Consider the following 22,728-nt stretch of genomic DNA (forward strand, 5'->3'; position numbering starts at 1 on the left):
TGTTGGAGCCAGTAGCAGTAATAGTAAAGTTAATTTAAAACCTAAGTGAACTGAATATCTTTCTGGGGTTTAACGTATTTATTACCAAACCCTTCTGGGTTCTTTTTTGTAAAGTAACTGGAGCTGTCTATAATAGTGGTCCATGGAAAAATGACCGGTATCTTTATACTGACTCTTCTCCTCCTAAATTGAATTAAAGAAGCTGAAACATAGTAAAGTATTTTTAACTATATTTCCAAGTGAGCAATTAATATACATGCTGCAATGATGTTATTCTGCCATCAGAGTAAGGGGATATTAGTTCACTCAAACATCAGTGGAAGAGAAGATGGTCCAAGAAACTATTCTTTCAATATGTGGGTCACATGACAAAATTGTAGCACACTTGCTCTCTAACATGGTGACGCTTCTGAAAAAGCAATTAATTAGAATAACACCTTACTGAGGGAACTGGTAGAAAGTATAAGTATGTATAGTTCTTATTCATGAAAATACATGTATAAAAATGACTGGCAATACGTTTTTAGATGTTCTTGGTTTGTGACTGATTTGGCCACTATCACTGTATGCTGTTTAGTTACTTTGACCAGAAGAACAGCGTTGTTTTAAATCTGGTCATTTCAATTAACATTTCCTGGAATTTTTGGGAGACAGACAAGTATCTGCTCTATTTTAAAAATTTGTATTCTATATTTTTATAACAAATTAGCTGATGTTAGATTAGTGTAATAAAGCATTTTAAAAAGAAGGGTCTTACTTACTATGTCAGTATGGGCACCATCCATACATCAAAATTAAACCTTGACTTGGGAACGCATTGGGTTAATGTGTAATGATTTGTTTCATTTTCAGGTGTTTGGAGTGGATGACAGCCAGGATTGTAATAGGCCTGTTATCAGCGAGAACCAGAAAGATTTAGTAAAAGATTGGGCTATAAATTCTGCTACACTAGTGCTGGAAGAAAAAAGACCACTGAGTACAACTGGATTTCTTGACACAGAGGTAGAATTTAATTTTTCATGGTCTTCTTTTTTCTTCCAATAAAAGGGAGAGAGCACTAATAGTTGACCAGTGAGTGTTAAGAAGCTACCAAAGAAGAATTTACCTACAAAGCACTAATTCAAGTCCCTAAAGATTTGATTTTTCTCATCTTTGTTTTTTGGAAGTTTATCAAAACTTCTTCTGATAGAGCGAGCTAAATTAAGTTATGAAGGCATTAAGCTTCGGTGCCTTCTGCATGCACTTGAGTGCACCTCTGGGGAACATAGGATGAGCAGTTCAGTGACCCACATGGAAAGAATACATATGAGTTCTGAAAACTGACCCAGGAAAATAGAGATGGACCTCTTCAGGGTTGGAACTTGCAAGTGGGGTCCAACCTCTTAGAAAGCAGTGATATTTGATGTCTGAGATGCAGTGTGATTTTGTCAATGAAGCAGAGAACTAGGAGGTCTAAATCTATATATATATATATATATATATATATATATATATATATAAAAATCAGTTATATACACAACAGGTGTTTGTCGTACCTAGTAGTGGATTCCTCGAAGGCGTTCACATACCAGACTGAAGAATGCAGTCTGATAATCTGAATAGAATAGAAACAGGTTAATGCAGGATGATGAACTATATGACTCTTAAGAAAAGAGCACTACATCTGCTGTTAATTGCCTGGGCAGGCTTTATGGTGACAGATGGTTCTGCAAGAGGTTAGTCCAAGTTTATTAAGTTCTTATTTACAAATACCTTGATGTGTGTCTGTGTTTAGCAGCTGCTAGTGCAAATGAAATGGGTTTTTCATTTTTGTTTTGTATTGTTTCTAAGAAAATACCATAGCAAAATCTTATCCTGTTTGTTGCTGTGAGATTACAAAGTTGACACATCTAGTGTATCTAAAATGTATGTTTGAATGGTGACAGAGGATATTATTTTGAGAATAATTATTCCATAAGCCAAAACATAAATTTGTAAAACAGTTTCTTTTGACCATCTCCTTTACTTTCAGCTGTAAATCCACTGACTTACTGTATTGTTTCTTGTTTATTTTGCTTCAGCTTTCAGCTCCATTGTGTCCTCTTCACCTTCCAATTTTATCTAAACAGGCTCGGGGGGCAGAGAACATTTTGTCTGTCTTTAGCTGAACACACAGCCAAATATTGTGTGCGTTGTTCTTAGTGCTTGAGTTTTCAGGGTGGTGTTGATTCTTGATTTGTAACAAATTATGTCACAATTATAACATACTTCTAATTTTTAACCAATGCCAAAATATACAGAATGAAGACTGACACTGTCTCCTAAACTGACTCCATTATGTCTGTTCATTTGAGTTGGTAGCTTTGTGTTGTGAATAGTCACAGAGAAATAGCCGTGTTAGTCTGTATCTTCACAAAACAAAAAAGCAGTCATGTAGCACTTTAAGGACTAACAAAATAATTTATTAGGTTATGAGCTTTCTTGGGAGAGATCCACTTCTTCAGATCTGGAAATTCTGATGAAAGTAAACTGGCACAATGAGAATTTAACAGAAAGATAGAAAAAAAAAAAGAAAAAAGGTAAATAAAAACTGACAAATCAGCTACAGAGGAAAGAAGGGGAGGGGGAAGAAAATTACTTAACTGTATGTCTGTTAATGTAAGTGACTTGGCTGAGATCACAAAGAATATCAAAGATGGGGAAACTGTCCTTGTAATGTGAAAGGTGATTGCCATTTCCATTGAGACCTAAGTGCAAAGTGTCAAACTTGAGAATATACTCCAGTTCAGATGTCTCCCTTGGTAATCTGGTGTTATTCTCTTTGTTTTAGGATGCAGATTTTCAGGTCTTTAACTGCTCCATTGAAATGCTCACTGACAAGTTTACGTGTATTCAGATTCCGGATGTCTGATTTGTGTCCATTCATTCTTTGACAAAGTGATTGTCCTGTTTGTGCAGTATATATAGCAGAGGGGCAGTGCCAGCACAGGACGGCATATATAACATTACTGGAGGTACAGGAATATGAGCCCCTGATTATATAACTCAGGCTACATCTACACTATGGGATAAAATCAAATTTATTTATGTCACTTTTCTATTACTGGAATTCACAAGTTCAATTTTGACCATCCTCACTTCCACCGTGCTCCCCACAAAGTTGAGTCATTGCTGCTACACACAAATTGGCTAATATCAGCTGTTGCAGTAGTGCATTGTGGGAAGCTATCCCACAGTTCCCTCATTCCCATAGCATTCTGACTATGCTCACTGGTCTTGACATCATCTACCCCCACTGCATTTTCATCATTCTCCTCCCTATCCCTGAAAATATGTCAATCCCTAGAAATATCACAGAGACCCTCAAAATTAGAAAAAAAAATTTTTAGTTTCCCCATACATTGCATTGCCAATATGGGTGCAGTGATTTTATTCTCTAACTGTCCATCCACTGAGTATCCCACCTCCCATGATTGCATACATATGATCCCTGAAAATAAGGCAGGGGCCCAGAATGTTTCTTTAATTGAGAAGAATGTAGGACAAAGAATTCTTGGTTTCCCGATACCCTATATGGGTGTTGGGGAGAGTCTTAATGTGGGGTCCCAGGCTGTTTCTATAAGTTAGAAGAGGATAGAAAAGTGCACAAAAAAAAGAATTTTTGGTTGCCTCCCAAGGTCAGCAAGCCTGGTATGTTGAAAGTGGGGAGTGTAGGAGGGACCAGTTGAAGTGGTCCTTCCTTTGGGGCAACAAGCCCTCTAGCTGCCAGGGTAGATCTTTTCCCCGATGGCAGCAGCAAGTCCTTTAGCCACCAAGGGAGACTTTCACAGTGACAGCAAGCCCTGGTCTATGGGCCAAGGTGGCAGTGGTGGGTGGGGGTGAGAGGGGGAATGGTATTCAGTGGAGGGCCAGCTGAGGTGTTTCTTCCCTGGCGGTAGCAAGTCATTTACCTGCCAGGTGAGACTTTTCCCTGGTGGCAGGGAAGCCTGGTATGGGTGAAGGGAGGGGGTCAGTAATTGGGGGGGCAGTTGAGGTGGTCTCTCCCCATGGTGGCAGCAAAGCCCCCAGTATCTTAATCACCAGGGGAAACTTCCCCACGACAGCAGCAAAGCCCAGAATATCTTTTCCACTCTTGGATCCCTAAATGCACAACTGGCAGTATGGTCAGCACCGAATGGCAGACACATCCTTTTATTGGATTGTGTTGTGGGTACCACATGATGTAGCTGAGCGCGGGAAAGACCCAGACTGTGTGGCACCTGTGGGGGAGGGAAGGGGGTTCGCACACACGTCAGGTGTTGAGTAGTAGTTTCTTGGTGTGTTATGCAATCACAACCACCCAGCACAGCCTTGTTGACACATGGTACGGCGTGTCAGGGGCTGGCGCCAGGCAGTGCAGAAAAAAATAGCACGTGTACAGACAGATCCACTAACTTCCTGCAGGGGCTATTTGAATGGGTAGATTCCCTCACAGTGCGAATAGCATAGAAAGAAAGAAGACATTTCTCGGGCTGTCATACTAACATGAGCTCACAGCTAAAGGCTCACTGCTCCTGCTTGGAAATTCATGTGCTTCTTATTACTGGAGAGCAGTAGCCAGAGTGGAGTATTGATGGGTATTATGGGTTACATATGGGATACCTTCGAAGGCTAATAAATTTGCTTTTACGACAAGGTGCTTCCACACTTGCCTTTAACTGAACTTCTGAATTCAAGCTTGATGCTATATCCTTCAGGTGACTGTGATTTTGTAATCTCAAGATTAGTGCACCTAAAATCGAGCTAATGGTCTTTACAGTGAAGACAATCAAGTGGTAAAATCGAGCTAACTGATTTAAATGAGAATTTATCTCATAGTGTAGATGCAGACATGGTTAGGTCCAGTGATGGTGTCTCCAGACCCATTGCCAGGTCCGTCCACGTATATACTCTGGAGAGACCATCACTGGACATAACCATCAGTTATACTTTGGTCTTCAGTATCAGATTATGCCTCCTGATGTCCAGAATGCACAGAAAAAATAGTGTATTTGTAAATGTGTAGTGGATATGGAGCATGTTTGGCACGGCTTTATTAATGAGGCTGTTCCAAGTCACAGTGGATGAGATCCAAAAAGGTGCAAAGTCATGAGAGGGTAAATATTTCAAAGAGAATTCTCACAGGATCATTTTGGATATACTAACTAGAAACAGAATTAATGCAGGAAGAGATGAAGACAGATGTAGTTGGTAAAGGAGTTAAGGAAGGCTTTTAAAGTAGAATTAGATTGTACTTTAAGCAACAACCACAACAACAAAAGAGAGATACTATTTCAGATCCAAGCATCTGGAGATGTTTATCGCAAAGGAAAGGAGTATAATTCCAGTAGTCTTTTAGATGAACTAGAAGGTGAGAATGAATTGCATTTTTAATGTATAAAATTATCAAAATACTTAATATTTTGGTATTGGGGGGGAAATAAACATGAGTTTTGGAGGTATAGTACAAGAGGCAGGATGAGGCAATGGCCAGGATATGTGTAGAATGAAAAGTACAAAGGAATTTTAAAAAATAATAGTACTGGTCTGGATGACTGGAAGGATGAAAGCGGTGCCAGTAGTGATGAAGTTGGTGAATAAGGATTTGTGGGTGGAAAGATAATTTTGGCCTGAGATGTCTTAAGTTTGAAGTGTCTGCGACAAATCAAAAAGAACACATACATCCAAATGAGGGACTGAAATAGCCTCTTTCTTTTTAAGGGATTAGCAACTTTGTTTTCATTGCAATGATCAAACATTCTGAGAGCGGCTAAAATTGAGGGAGCGAGTGGAATAAAATAGAAGGGAGTGAGTGAATATTTGGATTGATTATGTATAGTTCTTTGAATTCTTGACTGAAAACCATTACAGTGTGGTTAATAATTGTTAAATAAATAATGAACTGCTCGGCCTCTAATTCCAACCATTCCAAAATACTTTGAAACACTTGTATTTTCTATATTAAATATCAGCCACCAGAGGTCAGTATGATCTAAAGTAAAGCTGTTTTAGAGAGTTAATGGTGGGAAAATTAAGAAGGTAGTTTTTTTTATGAATTTTTCAGTTTGAGATGTTTGGACTTGTCCTTTTCAGCCACAGTTTATATGTATTTTTCATCAGTCAAATTACTGGAGATTATCTGCAGTTTTCTAACCTTTTACTTTCATGCTAACTTCATAATATTATCTCTTTTTTTATGTCATGGTTTTCTTTTACATTTTGCGATAATGGAATCAGTCTTGTTAAAATTTTTTTGCTGTACTTTCAGATTCACCTGTTCCAGTTTTATAATTTCATCGTCTCGCGTGGTTCTGAATGCCTATATTCATTTTTTTCTTCTTGCTTAAAGGAAATAGTAGTATTATACAGCTAGCATATATTGAGGTGTGATTAAATATATCCTGTGAAGCTATTTAGCACAGTGCATCTGGATTAGATAGAACAGTTGAATCGGCATGTTTCATACTGGCTTTATTTTTATCATTTATCCTTGCATTACTTTAACTTTTTGACCCATCAAACCATTTTGGATGTAAGTAAATTCTACTTACCGTTTCTCAGCTTAGAATTTCTGATAGTTTGTATTTTATTGAGAACTTTTCTACCATTGCTTAAGTGTCCTGTATTATGTGCTATCAGGCTGTGATTACACTGGAAGCATCTGTCAAAAGACATTTTCTGACAAAACATTTGTCGGAGTGCAGCCAAAGCTGTTAGAAAAAGATCCGCTCTGTTGACAAAGTACAGTTGGACTGCCCAGCCTGCTCTCAACAGAATGGCTCAGCAAATGGGGATGCACAGTAAACCAGAGGCCCTGTCTGTCAACAGAAGGTCCCCCCCGAGAGCGTCCACACAGCTTTTTTTGTCAACAGAATCTGTCGACAACGATGCTATTCGTCACCCGGGAGAGACAGAAGATTGTCGGCGAAAGTGCTGGCTTTTGTTGACATACTGTAAACAAAACGCATTTTATGTGTGGATACTCCACCATTTTTTTTGACAAAACTCTCTAGTGTAGCCGTAGCATGGGAGTTTTGCATTCATGTCCTTTAAACCTGAAGCAGATGACTTAGCATGTGTCCATAGCATATGTCCTTTGGTGTTGTATAGTCCACAAATCATACCTGAAAATATGTTGTTCTCTTTGGAGATGTGAGCTAAAAGTCACAGTAGAGGGTTATTTGGTGCACCAACTCATTGGTGATGGAGCTGAAACAAGTATATAAAAGAAAATGAGGTCAACATAAATAGCTTGAGCAGTTAACCTGTTAAGTTTAAATCATGCATTTCAGAAATTGTCTGGAAGTCCAATGGGGATTTGGAAACTCATTATGCAATTAAAGATGATGCTCAGAGAATGTGATTTGGAAGAGTGAGAGGGTGTTAGTATGACTTCGCGTAGTAGTAACTGGTTAGGAATGGTAACTATCATTTCTTTTGTGATGTAAGTGTTTGTGATGTTCCTCACCATGGTGATATATGCTAGATTTCAAAATGAAGCTATTTTATAACTTTATCACTTTTTTGTTAAGCTATTCATTATTGCAGTAGAAATTTAAAAAGGAGGGGAAGCTGCCTAGTGTGACTGTCTTTACAATGTATAGCAGGGGTTCGGCATCATAACGTGTAGACTTAAATGCCACATAAAAAATAAGGTGTGTAACTATATGATTATCTTCTGAAAGTAACGTATAAAACTCATTGGTTACAATTATTTTTGGGATCTTCAAAAGCTGGCTTACAATATCCTGCCTCACAAGCTGATAGAGTTCAGACTTCTGATAAAGGGGATTAAGTTCCTGGGTTTATGGGTAATAGAAATTGAGCTACTCAGAATTCCCTTTAGCATAAGGTTCACAGTTGGTTAAATGGGCTCTACTCCAGGAGTTTTAGTGTTGTAATGAATGTGATACTCTTTGTTAAGGAGAGGGGAAGAAAATTATGTAAATAAAATTCATAAGAAACCAAAAAGAAAGAGAGATGACTCTTTAGATGTTAATAAATTAGTCTTCAATTAGTCTGAAAATAGTGCAAGTTATTTATATAATTTTATGTGTTATGACCTATTGTAGTATGATATAATTCTTCTTGCCATCAATTTCTCCGCTGTGGATGGTAAGACACACAATTTAAGTAAATGAAAAATTGCCCTAATTTTTATGAGTAGAACTGAAATATGTAATATTTGATTTTGAAAAATGAATTCAAATGCTTAACTTAGTTTCGCAAGAATCAGGCCGATGTTTTCTTACTGCATTTCTAAAGCTAGTTTCATAGCATTCTTTGCACTTTTGTGTGTTAGTGATGTCAGCTGCATCAGCAGGTGCAAATCAGTACCCTGAACTCAAATCTTGACAATTAACTGAAAATTATTCTCTTATTTTGTTCTTAAAATGTTTTTTCTGTGTGTGAAGCCGAAGCATGCTGCTAATTTTGGGTTTTAAATATTCAAAAAAAAAAGGATTGAGCAGATGTGGCTATAGGATTGTAGTGGAATACAGAACCTTTCACTTTTGTCACTCAGGAAAATAGTTTGCTGCTATTTTTAATGATGTATGACCGTTATGTGGTTTAGATGAAATAAGTTGGAATCTCGGTCCGTTTCCTAGTGGGAAACGATCATCACAATAGACGCTAACTGGCAATGCCAAACATTCAAGGGACAATGGAGATGCAGCTAAGGTCTCAAGAGTACAGATAGCTCCTTCAGATTCTTTATGAGCTACATTTGTGTGTGTCAGTTCCTTTGCCTTAATCTATGATTATTACTATTGTCTAGCTACAGATCCCCATCTTCACTGGAGTTGTAATTTGTCAGTAAAATGCATTCTTTTTAGACTCTTAAAGATGAATTCCCTTCACACAATTCTCCCTCTCTCCCCAACAAACACACCTTTTATCCATCCTGTTAGTCTTCATTAAATTCATTATAGCCTTTGGAGATACGATTTTTGTTTGCCTGTGTGAATGAGTGGAATGCACAGAGCAGTGACACAGCAGTACGTTAGAAGAAAGGGCAGTATTATATTTACTTATTTAGAGACCTTTTCCAGAGTAAGCTTAAATTATACAATGGCAAATTTAAATTGTCATATAATTCACTACATAGACACAGAGATGTCTTATAGATGTCTAATCTTAAAAATCTAAACTTTGATTAAAATGAAAGCTAAATATAAATCAAAGCTATTCAAGCATACTATTTTTTAGGATACTACCTTTTGTGACCCTGTTCTTTCCAGAACAGGTAAGAAAATTACAGTTGTCCTTACTACTTTACGTTAACAACAGTGATACCAAGACTGTCCTAATTATCTTGTAAACCCAATTAATTTTTATCTAAACTAATATATGTCCTAAGTGTCCTTTGTATTGGCTACAAAAATGCAGTTCAGTTTTTTTAATTCATATGTGAAGCTATGTTATTAGACTTTAAATTTACAAAGATACATTTTCCTGTTACTTCACGTTTGTACATTGAGATACAGTTCCAGACACCTTTATCTTCACACAGTTATGTTTACATGTTCTACCAATACCCATTAATTTTTGAAGTACTCCTATTATGTGGTATCTTCCTAAACATACCTTCCTGACAGGGTCAATTCTTTTTTGCTCTGGAGAGAATGCCTACCTTGCCCTTCCCCTATCCCAAATCCCCAGAAAATATATATTATAATTTTTGAGTGGTCTGCTAGCTCTGTGTTTTCAACATCTTCCTCTAAGTTTAGGAATGAAATGATCTTTTCACCTACATGATATTTTTTTCATATAATATGTATTGTTTGAATGTTTACAGTAGTGGAAAATTGTTGGGAACCACTGCCCAAGTTGTAGTGGTTCTGCGTCCATTTAGAACAATAGGGATTTAAGTCTGTCGATCCAGTATTAAAATATTCTGCAAGACAAACTGAAATGAGTTCCTTGAATAGTTTGACTTTCCATGTAAATAATTAAGATTTCAGGCACATCTGTGTTTTGAGCATATGTTTTTGGTACTATACCAGTTTAACAACTTTATAGTCACATATTTCAAGCAAAATCTGATCTTTCTTATCCTATTTTTTTTTCTTTCTTTCTCAGGAGGGTTGTGCTGTATCTGGAAGTAAACGTTGGGTGTCACAGTGGGCTAGTTTGGCTGCTAATCATACACGACATGATCAAGATGACATGAGGTTGGAGTCATCTGCACCTGCTCCGCTAGAAAATGGTACAATAAGTACTCTTTGTTGTCATCTTAATTTCTGTAGCAAAGAGTATATGGAGGTGAAAGTTAGTTACAGAACTAGATAGTTAGTATAATTATCACCAGTATTGTTGGTTCATCATCAGTTACTTATCTGTAAGTCTTTTAAAAATTCATAATTATGTTGAATTGACCCCTCCTGTTAATGACAAAATAGGCTGAACATGAACTCCTAGAGTTATGCAGTAATAATATATGGAGATACACATGTCATAGAGCTGGAAGGGACCTCGGGAGGTCATTGAGTCCAGTCCCCTGCCCTCTTGGCAGGCCTAAGTACCATCCCTAATGGATTTTTTTTTTTTTTTAATTTATTTGCCCCAGCTCACTAAATGGCCCCCTCAGGGATTGAACTCACAACCCTGGATTTACCAAGCCAGTGCTCAAACCACTGAGCCATGCCTTCCCTCTGTAAAAAGTGTATTGGCGCGTTTGTTGGAAAAATATAAAAGGAGATACTCATTTAAGCTTCAGTTCAGATAAACTTGTCAAATATTTTTATTAGTAAATTCCTTTGTATATTTCCTTTCCCACTGGGCTTTACTGGACTGAACAGTAAACAGTCAATCAAAAATATGAATTGTATGGTCCAGGAAACACTCTCAACATAATTTCATATGGTTGTAGTCAGAACCCCTCAACAGTTGCCAAACCACGCTATCCTGTATCAAGTGTTCAGGCTCCCTCTTTCCCTTAAGAACTTGCCCAAACTTGCTTATATGAATATGCTGTGCCTTATGCTATGCATTTAAACATAACTTGGACTGTGAACAAGGGGATACCTTTACTTACTTCGTCTCTTTTTTCATCTGTATTTGTGAACAGTCCAATGCAGGAGACAGAAATATAATATAACATGTTAGAATTTATTATTTAAACCAAGATACTTGAAAATGGAAAATTCTAGTGCAAGGTTTTTATAAGATTATACATGTAAAATCTTGCCTGGGTTTCTTCTTGTTCTTTGTTTAATCATGCTAGCACATTCGGGTACTTGTCTGGGACTAGCACTCTTAAATGCTGTAATATATTTAAATTCTTACTATAAATATTATATAGTAATATAACTGGAAATTATAGAACAATATCATTTCTCTGAGGTTTCCAAGTATTGAAGTGCACATACTATTCGTTAGCTGGAAGCTCCTTCATTGCTTTAGCTGTACTGGGGTGTGTCTACATGTGCACGTTGTTTCAAAAAGACAGGCCCACTTTCGAAAGAACAGAGGGAGTGTCTACATGTGCTCTTTTGATTGGAAATAGGAGGAATGTATCTCAGATGTCGAAAGCTGGACCCCTATCCCATAGTGGGGAGAGTGTCCCCCTCCCCCCGTCAAAAAGCTATGTCCAAAGAAGGTACGTGTAATCGCTCCACGAGGCCTGCTTTTTTGAAAGACAAGTCCTCCATGGTGACGCCCAGCTGCAGCCAAAGACACCCTGCCCTGCAGCAGCGGGGCTCTACAATCCACATGTCCAGCGGCTCTTAAAGCTGCATGGACCCATAAGCTCCGTGGCAGGAAGCTGAGAGCAGTCAAGCCGCAATTGCGTGAGCTGCTAACAGCATGCCTGCTCAGCCGTCCCCTGAGGACAGCAGAGGCCACATGGCCAGCATCAGGCAGCTTCTGGAGCCCCAGAGGCTGCCCCTGCCCCCCGGCCCCACAGCCCTCATGGGGTTCCCAGGAGTCAGCTCTCGAGGAGAAAAAAATGGGCTCTCTCCCAGATGGAGTCTGAGCTCCGAGAGCTCCTAGGTCTCTGGAAAGAGGACCAGATCCTCCATGAGATGGGGGTCAAGTGGAGGAATGCAGCAGCCTGGCCCAGGGACTGACCCACTGTGGACACCAGGAGCAGACCCTGGGTCAAGTACAGAGCAACTCCGGCAGGGCTAAGCCCGTGTCTGGGATGAGGCCAGGCGCTCAGGGGCAGGTCCCAGCACCTGCCCCTACTACCAGGAGCTCTACTCCATCCTGGGGCCCGGGATAGCTCCCCGCCCCCAGTGGTCCTGGACATATCCATGGACCAGCCCAATCCAGAGGGCCTTGAGGAGCCGGGGCTAACCAGCCCAAGACATGGGGCGGACACCACCAGGGATTTGTTCAGCGAGGAGGGATGTCCAACTGGGCCACAGAGAGCCAGAGGTCATCAAGGGACACCCTGGTAAGTGAACGGCAAGGCTTGCGCCTCAGCTGGCAGGGTGGGGGTGGCACAGCTGCCAGTGGGCCATGCATGGGCCTGGAGTCCCAGGGCCAGACACGCCGGCCAGCCATGGCCCATTGCACACCCCTGGCCCCTGCCCACACCATCCAGCACCCAGATGCACAGTGGGATGTATCCAGGGCTGGGCTGCACACGAGGATGATCCCAACTCGAGGGGAATGCCTTTGTACCCAACGCCGCAAGGATGCCACACCCATCACACGTGGGCCCTGGAGGGAAGTGAGGGTGGGGGTCCCAGAGGCACGGGGTCTTGATCAGGGACTGACACGCCATCTGTCTCCCCTTCCAGCTGTAGCAATCAAGGACCTACAAAGCCCGTCAGCCTCAGTGGTCCCCAGGAGTCCCCTGGAGGTGGTAGATGGGGGCCAGGAGTCTCCAGCATCACCGACTGCCATGCCCACAGCCAGAGACCGTAGTTTTGCATGGGAAATGACACCGCCAGCCTCCGTCAGGCTGAGTTGGCAGAGCAGAGCCTTCAGTTGTAGGAGGCTAACCTGGCCTGGAGGAGGGAGGTGTGGGACTGGCTGATGTCCTGCCTGGAGGGCATCCATGGGACCCTGAAGGAGCACGTGAACAATGTAGCATGGCTCCTGGCCTTCTGAGCTGCCGCCCCCACTGACCCCCCACCCCCCAAACCCCTTACCCCATGCTGAGACCCCCACTGACATTCCCCAATGCCCCTACCTTCCAGTGCTCCCCGCACATCCCAGCCCTGCCATGGAGCTCGCAGCCGGGGGGGAGGGGGATCCTGGGGCCAACAGGGCTCTCACCCAGCGACCCCTGTCCCCAAATGACCCTCCCAGTTCAGGCCCCTCCCCTTCTCTTGATGTACATGGCTGGCCCTCCACCCCTCATTGTAAGTAGTTGCACATTTGCACAGGCACTGGGTTGTGGTTGATGGGTATAAATGTTTACTGGACACCAATGCCCGTGTCCCATGGCCTCGTGGGGAGGATGCGTGGTGGTGGTGGTGCATGTGGTCGGGGGTGGACACGTGGGGAGATGGTAAGGGGTGGGCATCAGGGGTGGGGTCAGTGCAGCCCAGGTGCGAGGCTCACCTGGAGGGCCTCCCAGATCTGGACCCTGTTGTGGTTTGCCTGGCAACAGCAACTAACTGTTCAAACCCTGTGGCGGTCTCAGCCACTCATGCCTGAATGTAGGTATCACCCTTTCCCTCCACAATGTTGTGGAGAACACAGCAGGCGCCCAGCACCTGGGGGATACTGCGCACCCTGACCTCAACGTGGGCGAGGAGGCAACGCCCCCGCCCTTTGAGTCACCCAAAGGCCCACTCCACCGCATGCTGGGCCTGGTTGAGCCCATGCGCTCTCCTGAGGGTGCGGCAGGGTGTTCCCAGCCAGTGTCCCACACGCACTTCCTCTCGGTGAGCAGCATCCAGGGGTCCTTGGGCCCCCTCTCAGTCAGCAGCCCCTAGGGGTCCGCATGCCCCTTCCTGGCCAGCAATCCCCAGGGGTCCTTGGGCCCAGTGGCCCCCTCCCCATGCTGAGGGTGTGCCCCGGACCTGGCTTACCTCCATGAGGACCATGCTGATGGTGGTCTTGCCCACCCCGAACTGGTACCCCATTGAGCAGTAGGAGTCTGGGGTGGCCAGTTTCCACATCACAATCGTGACCCGCTTCTCAAGGGGGAGCGTGGGCCACGTGGTGGTGTCCTGGTCCCTCAGTGAAAGTTCCAGCCAGTGGCACAGCTCGTGGAAGGTGCCCTGGCTCATGTGGAAGTTCTGCAGCCATGCAGCTTTGTCCCATTGTTCCAGCACCAACCGCTTCCACCAATCTGAACTACGGGGGTAGCTCCACAAGCCCTGGTGTGCCAGGGGGTAGGATGCAAGGTTGGGGGGGGTCCCACGTCTCCAGGGAGTCGCTCTGTTTCTCGAGGAGGATGGGGGCGGCCACACTGACAAGATGGGGACAGTCTCCACGATGTCTGCGTCCAGTGCCAGAAGCAGGGTGTCAGCATGGTGCTGCTGCACTGGGGTCTGTGTCGCTGCTGGCAGCTCGGCAGACCTTGGCTCATGCTGGGCGGGGGAGTTGGAGAGGAGAGCCTTTAAGAAAGCAGCTGGTTGTGGGCCCTGGAAGGGCTTGACAGCCATGCAACCCCATCCGCGGTATCTCCGTCTTCCTTCTTTCGAAAGCGCTCTCATAGCTGTGTGGATTAGCCCTTTTAAAAGAACAGAACACTATGTATTTATCCACAGGAAAACAACTGGCTACCGAAGGATAGGGACATCCTCCCCATCCTGGTTAATATTATTTGATGGAGCCATCCTCCATAAATTGGTCTTGTTCTTTCATGAACTCCTGTTAGGCTTGGCCTTCAGAACATCCTCTAGCAACAAATTCCACAGGATGATTATGTTGTGTAAAGAAATAAAGAAATACTTCTGTTTGTTTTAAACCTGCTGCCTACTAATTACATTTGATGATTTTTAGTTCTTTTGTTATTGGAACACAAGTTATGAGAACATGACTTATTTCATATCTGTAATTTGATGTATGCTACAAAGGCTTATCAAAGAGGGAAATATTCCTTTGTTTGTATCAGAACCTTCACGTGCCAAACCATGACATAAAAGTATTTTAGTATTAATAGATGTTTTTCTTCATTATTTTAAAATGTCTCTTCTGTGACCAATAGTGTATGTAAACTGGACAACTGTTTTGACCAATCTATTGTGTCATGCTTTAGAAGGCCTTTAATTGTCATTTTACAGAAGACCAAGTTCCAGTTCTCTCTGAAGTAGAAATAATGTACTTTATCAATTACAACTGTGTAGCCTTTAGAATGTATGCTTTGATTGGTGGATTTGCTCTTTATTCACTGATTTCCAAGAGGTTTTTTCTTTCCATTTTTAGATACTGACATCAGTGAATCTGGTATTTCAATTAGAAGTGCTGGCTCAGCCGCTTCTGTGACAAGCCAAGGCGAGCGAAAGAGAAGAACACTTCCCCAGCTTCCAAAAGAGGAAAAAGCCACTGAAATTTCAAGAGTAAAGGTTACCCATAATCAGAGATCAGAGATAGGTGAAAAACAAGACACAGAACTCCAAGAGAAAGAAACTCCAACTCTTGCATCCCAAAAAGAAATGCCACAAGATGCAGATAGTAGGAACGTGGCTATGACAAACAGAACAATGAATGGCCTCTCTCCTAAAGCTAGTGGAGACAACAAATTATCTTCTCACCCCAGCAGCTGCTCTTCTTCCACTAAAGAGAAGAATGAAGTTGTCAGAGAAACTTCCGTTGTAAAGCAAGCTTTAGCTAAAATTCAACAGCAAGAGCAAAAGGAGCAGGCACATAAGACTTCAGCTAAAGCGTCTTCAGTGAAACTTCTTGCCAGTCAAGTTGAGAAAGGTAGAGAGCAGACTCTTATTCCACATGAAATGTTGGATAATCAGGAAAAAGCCCCAAGACGTTCTACAACTAAAGCCGAAATGAAAATAGTACAAAATGAAGAGAAAAGAAAAAAACCCGAGGAAATTATAAAAGGCCAAACTCCAAAAGGATTAGGAGGAGAGAAGAAAGAATCTTCCAAACCATTAGTGAGACAAGGCAGCTTTACTATAGATAAACCTAGCACAAATATACCTATAGAACTTATTCCTCATATTAATAAACAAACTGGAGCTACTCCCCCATCATTTGCTTTAACCTCCACAAGCAGAATACGTGAGAGAAGTGATTCAGTGGACACTGATTCTAGTCTGGATACAACGCTTATTTTAAAAGATACAGAAGCAGTAATGGCTTTCCTTGAAGCTAAATTACGAGAAGAAAACAAAACAGATGAAGGACCTGAAACGCCTAGCTATAATAGAGATAATTCCATATCACCAGAGTCAGATGTAGACACGGCTAGCACAATCAGTCTGGTTACTGGTGACACTGAGAGAAAACCTACTCAAAAGCGAAAGAGTTTTACCACCCTCTATAAGGATAGATGTTCCACTAGTTCTCCTTCCAAGGATGTTTTAAAATCATCTTCTGCAACAAATGCTAGAGAAAAGATAGAAAAGAAAACTAAAAGCCGATCTTCAGATACTGGTTCTCGAGCCGATGGTCGTAAACTTGTGCAACCTAGTGGAAGAATGAGGCAGCCTTCTGTAGATTTAACAGATGATGACCAAACATCTAGCCTACCTCATTCTGCCATTTCTGATATCTTGTCATCTGACCAAGAAACTTATTCTGGGAAGTCACATGGAAGGAGTCATTTTACCTCTGCAGATGAACTTTTACATTCCAAAATGGAGGGCAGCAGATCAGCTAAATCAAAGACTTCTCCAGTTACAACCGGACAGTCCAGTAAGTCAACCACTCTTCCAAGGCCTCGCCCCACAAGGACTTCCCTCTTGCGCAGAGCACGACTTGGTGAAGCCTCAGATAGTGAACTTGCTGATGCAGATAAAGCTTCAGTGGCTTCTGAAGTGTCCACTACAAGCTCTACATCAAAGCCTCCATCAGGAAGAAGAAATATCTCCAGGATTGACTTACTTGCCCAACCACGGAGAACTAGGCTTGGTTCTTTATCAGCACGTAGTGACTCTGAAGCCACAATAACTAGAAGCACTGCCTCATCTCGTACAGCAGAAGCCATCATTAGAAGTGGTGCAAGGTTAACACCATCATCAGATAGTAATAAAGTTTCTGCTAGAACTAGAGCTAATAGCATTTCTCGACTTTCCGATTCTAAATCCAAATCATTGACTTCTGCCCATAACTCTCCATCAGGTATGTGAGATTATTTGGATTTAATCCTTTTCAGTACTTGATATTGTATGTATTTTCTTTGGCTTTTCGTTTTTTGTGTTAAGCTAACAATTCTTTATTATGAAGAATTAACTCAAACTTTATTTAAATTGGTCTTCTTCTTTGAGAAAGAAGACCCCATATATATCATTGCGGATTTTTTAATTTAATACAAGGACAAGGGATTTTAATTCCTTAGCCATTTGGTGTATGACTTTTACTGGAATCTTCTAACCAATTGTAATATCAGAGGTGCTCAAATGTTGCAGTGGTCAGCATAGTACAAAAATGTAGAAACACTTTTGTGGGGTCGGAATTCTAAATATTTAGAAGGTCAGTAGCAGCAAAAATTAGAAAAGGTACATCAGCTTGTAAGAATCCAGAAGTATGAGGGCAGTCTGAGGAAGGCACGGAGCACGAACAAAATAAATACAAGGCAATTTAAGATTTGCTTCTGAAAGTACAAAAATGTAATTTACTTACTAAAATAAGCAAAGAAATAACAAACAAAAAAAATTAGCTATTCAGTATTTTTGTGTTTAGAAGTGTATATGTGTACACTTGCCCACGTCTTTGAAGTGGGTATGGTAATCAGCCTATTAGAGAATACTTAATGAGATGAATATGCAGCACTTCATTAGGCTAATTCTCCCCACAGCAACTTTGAAGTGTCAGACTTCAAAATGCCAGTAGGCGGTGTAGCCGTGAACACTTCAAAGTGCCTTTTCTCTCCAGAATTTTTGAGTGATTGAGGTTTTGTTGCCTAAAGCGTGTACGACATCAGACTAGATAGTCACAATTGTTCCTTTTGGGCTTAAAGTCTGAGTCATGAGGTTGATTGGGAAAGAGGATGGCCATGAGGGGTGAGCAGTAATGATAGCTGTGAGGGTAGAAACTCTTTTTGGAATAGCAGGAGAAGTCATTGTAAACCAATAGGCAGAGAGAATGAAAGAAGTGGTAGAGGCAACTCATTAAAAAAGAAATGGTTCAGGGGCACTATAATGCTTTGATCTTTTAGTTGGCCAAGGTCTAATACCAAAAGTTAAGATCTGCAAGATTGACTGGTTGATTTGGCCACGAGAGGCTGCACATTCAGAGAGACCAAAAGGGCTACATCCACACTACGTTCCTCTTTTGAATGAGGAATGCAAGTGAGGGGAAATCAAAAAAGCAAATGAAGTGCTGATTTACAAATCTCACACCTCATTTGCTTAATCTCATCTGATCTCTCTTTTGGAAGAGATTTTTTTCAGAAAAAAAGCAGAGTAGACAGGTTTCTTTCAGGGGGAAAAAATCCCCTTTTTTGGAAGAATCCTTATTCTTGGGCGGGGGAGTGGCTTTTTTGGAAAAAAAGTATCTTCCAAAAAAACAATCGGACGAGATAATGCAAATGAAGCGTGAGATTTGTAAATCAGTGGTTTATTTGCATTTTCGATTTCCCTTATTTGCATTCCTCTTTTAAAAGGGGAATGTAGTATGGATGTAGCCAAGATGTTTTTTAAAATTCTATATTCTGCAAAGAGATAGCTAGGTTAATGCAAAACATGCTCAGTTTTGTTAATATGTATATTGATTTTCAAGACTTATGCTACTATTACTATAACTGCACAAATTTTCCCAAAGTTTACTGTGAGAAACCTATAGGGCAAACAGCAACACAGCATTTTGGGGCCTCAAATCTTTATGATGTTTCCAAGTATTAAGCAGGCTTTTGGCTCTGTCTAGCTATCTTAGTTATAGATGTGATTGACTTTAGATAGAAGTTCTCTGTTGTTTTCACTTTGTTCAGAATCACCTATCTTTACAAAAATATAATTAAGAATATCTGCAACTCTTTTTGTTTTTCTCCAAACCGCCAACTGTTGTTAAGAATGGAGGAGTTAACACTAAATATCTGCAATAGATTTTTGTGAAGCAAATACTCTATATTTGAATGTTTTCTTTAAAAATTAACATGATAAAACAATATTTTGTACGCAGAGAATTTCCAGCTTCTCGCAGACCCAGATCCTGCTGTTGAAACTTACAGTGGTAGAGTACTAGAAATACGTGTTTCTAATATTTCACTATTCTTTCAATCTTTAGTTTTTAAATTTGGCTATTTATGTTCATTGTACAGTGCTGAGTTGTTGAAGTAGCTGTTTAAGAAACATTTCAGAGATATCATTTTTAAACAAATTTGGTGTTCATTTTTATTAAAATATCAGAATGTGGACAAAAGATTAATTGTATATATGAAATTATTTTTAAGGACTTTTTTGGTAAATTTTGGGACCAACCCCTAAAATTCTTATGTCTGAAATCAAATACTTCTTGCATGTGTTTTTGGACTGAAAAAGGGAAAGGAATACTTTTTCTCCTTATGTTCTGCTTTCATTGATAAAAACAACTTAGAATCCCACAAGTGAAGTGGTAGTGGGTCCGTGGACAGAACTTTTCTTCCTTGTGATAATTTTAGAATATTAGAACAGACAGTAAAATAAAACCTGATTGTGATTAGGCTCACAACCATACTTCTTTTTAAATCACCAGAAAAAAAAATCTGTTTTGCCTTTTAACAATTAAAAAGGTAGTGTCTAAATGAAGGAAGGGATTTAAGCTTGTACTCCAGCTTCTCACACTGCATATTGTAATCTTTCAGAGCATTACACAAACCTGTTCTCAACTAAAACATCACGCTGCAAATATCTGTGCCAATATTCATATCTGATTTGTTTACTTTACTACTCTGTTGTTAACAATTAAGGGGAAAACAATCTTAATTTGCTTGTATTTTTATATTATTCACATCCACTGTATATCTATATAATTACATCTTACAATCACGATTTGTAGATTACCAGGAATAAATACATCTACTTGGATATGCTGGTTTTCAAAACTATCATCAGCACACCTAACCAACCTCAGTAAAAGTATCTTCACATTTTCCAACAAGTTAAATTATATTTTGGGGACCTAAAGTAAAGTCAGGTTATTTTAATACTAACAAATTACATTATGAATTTTCCTACATTAGCCTTTAGTTCAAAAGAATTAATTTTTAGAGCCAGGGATTAACACAGAAATAATATTTGTTTGCAAAATTCCGTGGCCTGAGGTTGATTAGGTGCAGCATGTTATAATAGTGAATGCTCTACCCTCTAGAAAAGCAGGAGGATGGCAATTCTGAAATCCATTTTTAGCCGTTAAGTGACTGATTGCTGAGATCCTCATCCTCTGTTTCTTTTCCACTGCTTCTGTCCGTTTTCAGCAATGTGTTGTTTTCAGCGTGAGTACAAGTTCTGTCTGCTCTGAAGATGCTGTTATCAGTGTGTCATTGATCTTTGTAACAAGATACTGAATTACAAAGTTGTTTTTTTCAATAATAAATGCATAATATCTTCTGCAGAAATGGTGTTTTTTGTGTGTTGGCCCATGTAGAGAGACCTTGGGCCAGCTCAGCTTTCCCTCATTTTTTCACCCTTGTGTATCTTTGTACAATTAGTACTTTAGAGTTAATGGGAGGGGAATGTACAAAAACAGTGCCACCTAATTATATTAATACTAATAAATTGGTCCCTCATTCTGTAACACCGATTACTTTCGTTTTATGGAAATAATAGTGTTTGCATCTTTTTGACAACTCACCATTATACAGAGAGCATCAGTTTTTCCACGTTTTATTAATCAATGTTTATTATTTAACACAAATTTAGTATCTTCTTTTTAAGATATAGTGAACACTTTTGTGAGGTACTTGGGGTTTGATATTGAACAGTTGTGGTGTTTTATTGTGGTGTTTGAAATGATTTCTTGTTTCTTGCAAAAGATACAATAATAATTCTTTTTTAATGATCAAACTAATTTAGTAAATTCAAGATGGAGGCGCTTTCCTACAGATTATGCTTCCACCTCAGAAGATGAATTTGGATCAAACCGTAATTCCCCTAAACATACCCGTCTACGTACTTCTCCAGCCATGAAAACCCCTCGATTGCAAAGCTCTGGGACAGCAGCGCAAACTAGCAGTATATTCAAGCACAGGATCAAGGAACAAGAGGACTACATTCGTGATTGGACTGCTCATCGTGAAGAAATAGCAAGGTTGGCATTTTTTTTAATTCCTTTAGTATATCAAAACCTTTTTTTCTGAAGTAGGTAGTGCTTGACCAAATAGGCTAGTTAAATCACAGAGGGTACATCTAAACTAGGAACTAACTTCGAAGTTAGACACTACGTCAAAGCAGCCAGAAGAGAGTCTATACACATTTTCCCTTAATTAGAAGTGCTTACTCCATTCCTGGGAATGGAGCAGTGCCCTACTTCGAAGTTTAACTTCAAAGTAGGGCGTGTGTAGACGCTCAATATCAAGGTAGTGCCACTAGCGTATTTATATTGTGGAAAATTAGTCCTGTTTATGAACTTCCAGTTGCATTAGTGAGAGTTACAAATGTACTTTTGTTACACTTTGTTCTGCCTTAAGAAGTAGTTATATGTTTTATACTGCCTTAAAATCAGTATGTAATAAAAAAACAAATAAGATAAATGCAAAGCTGATTTGGAGGTGAGCTTGTGCCATATTGAAAGACAGACTATGTTTTCACTTCTCATTTTTAATTCATCTTGGTTTTTACTCTGTGTAGAAGGAGGACTGTCATATAATTTATATGTGACCAAAGAATTAGAGGTCCATATTGGTGCTGTTAAATTTGTGATCCTCTGCACATATAAAACTAGAACACCTCTATTAACAGAATATTTTAATGTTGTAAAATCAAGTACTCAAAAGTTAGGAAATGCCTTCATTAAGTTTACCTGTTGCTCTCACTCCCAGAATCCCATTCTTGCTTCTGCAGTGCTCCACCTCTCAATTTCCTTATCCCGTCATTTTCAGTTCCCTCTTCCTGGCTCTTCATCTTATCTATTTCTCTTACATTTATATTGACCATCTTCCTCCTACACACTGCCTGAATCCAGGAGGGTGGGCATAGAGGAGGTATCTTTACTGCAAAGTTAAAGCAAGTTTAGTGGAATTCAAGTGAACTGACCCATTTTAAGGAACTTTGGGCTTGAGCCATTGTATTTTAACTCTGTGTTCAGACTTTTCTTTCCCATGCTCAAACCTAGGGCTCTGACATCCTCAGTACTGTGTGCAAATCAAAGTCTAAAAACCAGATTCCAGAAGCTCTTGCATTCATCCTGCTCCAAAAGTGGCCATTCTCAGACATCAAATACAGAAAGAATTGGAAGTTTAATGTTAGAGATTATTAGAGGATTAAATAAGAGAAATGAGAGGTTCTCCAAAATGCTAGATTTATTCAAAGGAAAATTTTGGTTGAAGGATTTTCCAGAGTAAGGAGACTTTCACAGTTATGTTATGTTGATCGATTTTTAAAAGTAACCGCTACATTATTCTGTTCTATTTATGTTTAATATTCAGAACAGGTGACTGCAGCCTTTCTGTTCGTTATTAAATGACAAATTGGTAGTACTTTTCATCTGTGGATTTCAAAGCGTTATTTA

The 22,728-nt window shown here is 40.3% G+C and overlaps 1 protein-coding gene across 7 annotated transcripts in view; it reads left to right on the top strand.

Moving 5' to 3' along the window:
- The window catches only part of CEP170 (centrosomal protein 170), a 183,480-nt gene that overhangs the window by 130,703 nt on the left and 30,049 nt on the right, over positions 1-22,728 (top strand). For 3 of the 7 annotated variants that reach the window (XM_074990081.1, XM_074990082.1, XM_074990088.1), the window contains 5 exons: positions 853-1,002; positions 10,081-10,207; positions 15,331-17,205; positions 19,204-19,254; positions 21,075-21,309. In XM_074990081.1, the coding sequence (XP_074846182.1) occupies positions 853-1,002; positions 10,081-10,207; positions 15,331-17,205; positions 19,204-19,254; positions 21,075-21,309 (2,438 nt within the window). The remainder of the gene's footprint in view (positions 1-852; positions 1,003-10,080; positions 10,208-15,330; positions 17,206-19,203; positions 19,255-21,074; positions 21,310-22,728) is intronic. The other 4 variants (XM_074990083.1, XM_074990084.1, XM_074990086.1 and 1 more) reach the window with 3 other exon arrangements.

The sequence above is a fragment of the Carettochelys insculpta genome, chromosome 3, assembly GCF_033958435.1.
Source record: "Carettochelys insculpta isolate YL-2023 chromosome 3, ASM3395843v1, whole genome shotgun sequence".
NCBI lineage: Eukaryota > Metazoa > Chordata > Testudines > Carettochelyidae > Carettochelys > Carettochelys insculpta.